This window comes from Streptopelia decaocto, assembly GCF_964273445.1.
Source record: "Streptopelia decaocto genome assembly, chromosome: 2".
Lineage (NCBI taxonomy): Eukaryota > Metazoa > Chordata > Aves > Columbiformes > Columbidae > Streptopelia > Streptopelia decaocto.
Genome location: NC_138655.1, coordinates 698,201 through 702,435, shown reverse-complemented (window position 1 = coordinate 702,435; position 4,235 = coordinate 698,201). Strand labels below are relative to the sequence as shown.

Sequence of the window (4,235 nt, the reverse complement as noted above, 5' to 3'; positions counted from 1 at the left end):
TAGGGGGGACACCCCGGCCCAGGTGTCCCAGCGCGATGGGGGGTCAGCGGGACACCCGGCCCAGGTGTCCCAGCGCCATGGGGGGGTGACATCAGGGTGACACCCTGGCCCAGGTGTCCCAGCGCCATGAGGGGGGTGACGTCAGGGTGACACCCTGGCCCAGGTGTCCCAGCGCCATGGGGGGGTGACATCAGGGTGACACCCTGGCCCAGGTGTCCCAGCCTATGCGGGGGTCAGGGTGACAATGTCCCCACTCGGGTCCTTGTGTACCCCCAACCTGTCTCCGATGCACTGACCAGAGTTTTGGGGCTCACGGGGTGAATCTCAGATTTGGGGGGGGGTGTCACCCACACCCCGAGTGACAGGGTGGCAGCATAATTGTCCCTTGTCCTGGGAGGGGGGGTCACATCGCTCTCCCCACCTTGTCCATCCCACCCCAAACCAGCTTCTCCAAACCTTCTTGGGGGGGTACAAACTGCCCCCCAGAAGCCCCCCCCAGCATGGGGGGGGGAAAACGAGGCTGCACCACCCAGGCTTGGAAAAACAACCAAAGACTTTAATCACACAGTTTTTGAGAGAAATAATCTGGAAAAGGGTTAAAAAGTGGCCGGAGGCAGCAGCGGGACCGGGGGGGGGGCTCCAGGTGACACCCCCCGCCCCCCGGGGAGTGTGACAGGGACATGGGGACAGTCCCTTAAAGTGCCAAAATGCTTAAAGCTGGGGAGGGGGACACGGCCCCACCATCCCGGCTGCGGCCCCACGTCCCCAGGGTGGGGGGGATTGTCCCTGTCACCCCCCCGGGGGATAGTGCATTGATCCGACATTCAATTGGTGAGGACGGTGACAGCGGCTCGTCCCTCCACGGCGCAGGGTGACCGGGGGGGGGACACAGCGTTGTGCCCCCCCCTCACTGGGTGCCTTCGTAGTTGAGCACGTAGTAGTCGTGGACGTACATGAGGACGGCGATGGGCTGCCCGATGATCAGCGACAGCCACACGGCCGCGTTCCCGTAGTTCCCACGCAGGAATTTGGACACGAACCAGGCCAGTGGGATCTGGGGGAGGCGGGGGGGGGTCAGGGGGACAGTGTCACCCCCCCCAGGTCGCTGTGTCCCCTCCCCGGGGGGGCGGGAGGGACGGGGGGACGGGGCCGCGCTCACCTGAGCCGCCATCCCCATGAACGCCCAGAGCCGGAACATCTTCAGGGGGACGCTCACCAGGTACTGGGGGGACATGGGGGGGTCAGGGGGGGCCCAGGGGGTCCCAGACAAGGAGTAGGGGGTCCCAGGCATGGACTGGGGGGGCTAAGTAGACACTGAGGTGTTTTTGGGGGGGGTCTCAGAGGGTCCTAGACAGGGACAGGGGGTCCCAGACAAGGAGACTTGGGGGTGCTGAGTAAAGACAAAGTGGTTTTTGGGGGGTCTCAGGGGGTCCCAGACAGGGACAGGGGGCCCAGGGGGTCCTAGACAAGGAGTAGGGGGGGGTCCTGGGCATGGACTGGGGGGGGCTGAGTAAAGACAAAGGGGTTTTTGGGGGGGTCTCAGGGGGTCCAAGACAGGGATAGGTGGGTCTTAGGGGGCCCAGAGAGGCACTGGGTGGGGGGCAGGGGGTCCCAGAAAAGGAGTGGGGGGGGTCCCGGGCATGGACTGGGAGGGGCTGAGTAAAGACAAAGGGGTTTTTTTTGGTGGGTCTCAGAGGGTCCCAGACAGGGACAGGGGGCCCAGGGGGTCCCAGACAAGGAGTGGGGGGTCCCAGGCAGGGACTGGGGGGGGTTCAAGGGGTCCCAGGCAGGGACTGAGGGGGCTCAGAAGGTCTCAAGGGGTCCCAGGCAGGGCCGGGGGGGCTCGAGGTGTCCCAGGCAGGGACTGGGGGGCTCAGGAGGTCTCAGGGGGTCCCAGGCAGGGCCGGGGGGTTTTGGGGATCCCAGGCAGGGACTGGGGGGCTCAAGGGGTCTCAGGGGGTCCCAGGCAGAGACTGGGGGGGCTCAGGGGGTCCCAGGCAGGGTCTGGGGGGGGCTCAAAAGGTCTCAGGGGGTCCCAGGCAGGGACTGGAGATTTTGGGGATCCCAGGCAGGGACTGGGGGTGCTCAGGGGGTTCCAAGCAGGGACTGGAGGTTTTGGGGGTCCCAGGCAGGGACTGGGGGGCTCAGGAGGTCTCAGGGGTCCCAGGCAGGGACGGGGGGGTTTTGGGGGTCCCAGGCAGGGACTGGGGGGCTCAGGAGGTCTCAGGGGTCCCAGGCAGGGACTGGAGATTTTGGGGTCCCAGGCAGGGACTGGGGGGCTCAAGGGGTCCCAGGCAGGGACTGGGGGTTTTGGGGATCCCAGGCAGGGACTGGGGGGCTCAGGAGGTCTCAGGGGGTCCCAGGCAGGGACTGGGGGTTTTGGGGGTCCCAGGCAGGGACTGGGGGGCTCAGGAGGTCTCAGGGGGTCCCAGGCAGGGCCGGGGGGTTTTGGGGGGTCCCAGGCAGGGCCGGGGGGGCTCTGACCTCGTGGAAGAAGGCGGACGCCAGGAACACGGCCGTTTGCGCCGTCCACTTGCTGACCCCCCTCTTGAGCATGGGCTTGTAGAAGTGCCTGCGAGCGACCCCCCCTCAGCGCCACCCGGGGGGGGGACAGTCCCCTCGGGGCGGGGGGACAGTCCCCTCCCGCCCCCCCTACCTGAGGCACCACTTGTGCACCGGGATGTTCCAGTTCTGCCAGAAATACGTCACCGACTCCGAGTTCCTGGGGACAAACAGCAGCAAAACGGGGCTGGGGGGGGGAAATGGCTGCGTCCCCACTGTCCCCAACACCACGGGGACCCCCCCGCGGTGTCCCAGGCCTGGGGACAGCTGTGTCCCCCCCTCACCACCAGTCCCTGTAGAACTCCCGGTCCCCGAACTGCATCAGTTCGGCCACCACGTTGAGGCAGGAGTGGAAGAACCAGTAGAAGAAGATGAGCCAGATGAAGTGGTTGGGGACCTGGGGACATGGGGACACACGGGGGACATGAGGGGGGAACCGGCCCCCCAGGCGTGGGGAGGGACAAGGGGGGGTGGGGAACTCACGGCCAGTTTGAGGAGCCGCTCGATGATCCGGGAATAGTCCATGTCCTGCAATGTGTCACCCGCTGTCACCGCTGTCACCCCTGGCCCAGAGCCCCGGCCAGCACGGGCAGAGGGCGGCGGGGGACAGGGACAGGCGGGGGGACAGGGACAGGGGGACAGGCAGAGACAGGGAAACAGGGGGACAAGCAGGGACGGGGACAAGCAGGGACAGACACGGGGACAAGCGGGGACAGGCTGGTGGGACAGAGGGACAGGCAGGGGGGACAGAGAGACGGGGGAGACAGTAGGACATGGGGACAGGCAGGGGGGACAGGCAGGGGGGACAGGGGGCAAGTGGGGGAGACAGGAGGACATGGGGACAAGCGGGGACAGGTAGGGACAGGGGGACAGGCAGGGACAGGGGGACAGGGGGGAACAGAGAGACGGGGGGGACAGAGAGACGGGGGGGGGACAGAGAGACGGGGGGGGGACAGAGAGACGGGGGGGGACAGAGAGACGGGGGGGGACAGAGAGACGGGGGGGGGACAGAGAGACGGGGACAAGCGGGGACAGGGGGACAGGTGGAGACAGATGGACACGCAGAGGGGACAGAGAGACAGGGGGACAGAGAGGCAGGGACAGAGGGACAGGTGGGGACAGGTAGGGGGGACAGGCGGGGACAGAGGAACAGGCGAGGGGGACAGAGAGATGGGGACAAGCGGGGACGGGGACAGGTGGAGACAGGTGGACAAGCAGGGGGGACAAGCAGGGACAGGCAGGGGGGACAGAGAGACAGGGACAAGCGGGGACAGAGGGACAGGGGGACAGGCGGGGACAGAGGGACGGGGGGGACAGAGAGACGGGGCGGGGGGGACAGAGAGACGGGGCGGGGGGACAGAGAGACGGGGCGGGGGGACAGAGAGACGGGGGGACAGAGAGACAAGGCGGGGGGGACAGAAAGACGGGGGGACAGGCAGGGACAGGGGGACAGAGAGACAGGTGGGGGGGACAGAGGGACAGGGGGACAAGTTGGGACAGAGAAACATGGGGACAAGCGGGGACAGGTGGGGGGGACAGAAAGACAAGCAGGGACAGAGGGACAAGTCGAGGGGGGACAAGTTGGGGGGTGTCCCCAACCTGGGGGGGTCCCCAACCCCGGGGGGTCACTCACCCGAAAGGGCTTCATGGAGTTCTGGATCGTCGGCACCATC

General features: G+C 67.1%; 1 protein-coding gene across 1 annotated transcript; it reads right to left on the bottom strand.

Annotated features, from left to right (window-relative positions):
* Positions 1-535: 535 nt before the first annotated feature.
* DGAT1 (diacylglycerol O-acyltransferase 1) lies at positions 536-4,234 on the bottom strand (the record flags this gene model as incomplete). Its single annotated transcript, XM_082045494.1, has 7 exons — positions 536-1,054; positions 1,160-1,222; positions 2,485-2,572; positions 2,657-2,722; positions 2,847-2,959; positions 3,046-3,090; positions 4,196-4,234. The coding sequence occupies 7 exons, from the start codon at positions 4,232-4,234 to the stop codon at positions 908-910; spliced, it is 561 nt and encodes a 186-aa protein (XP_081901620.1). The 3' UTR covers positions 536-907.
* Between the last annotated feature and the right edge of the window lies 1 nt (position 4,235).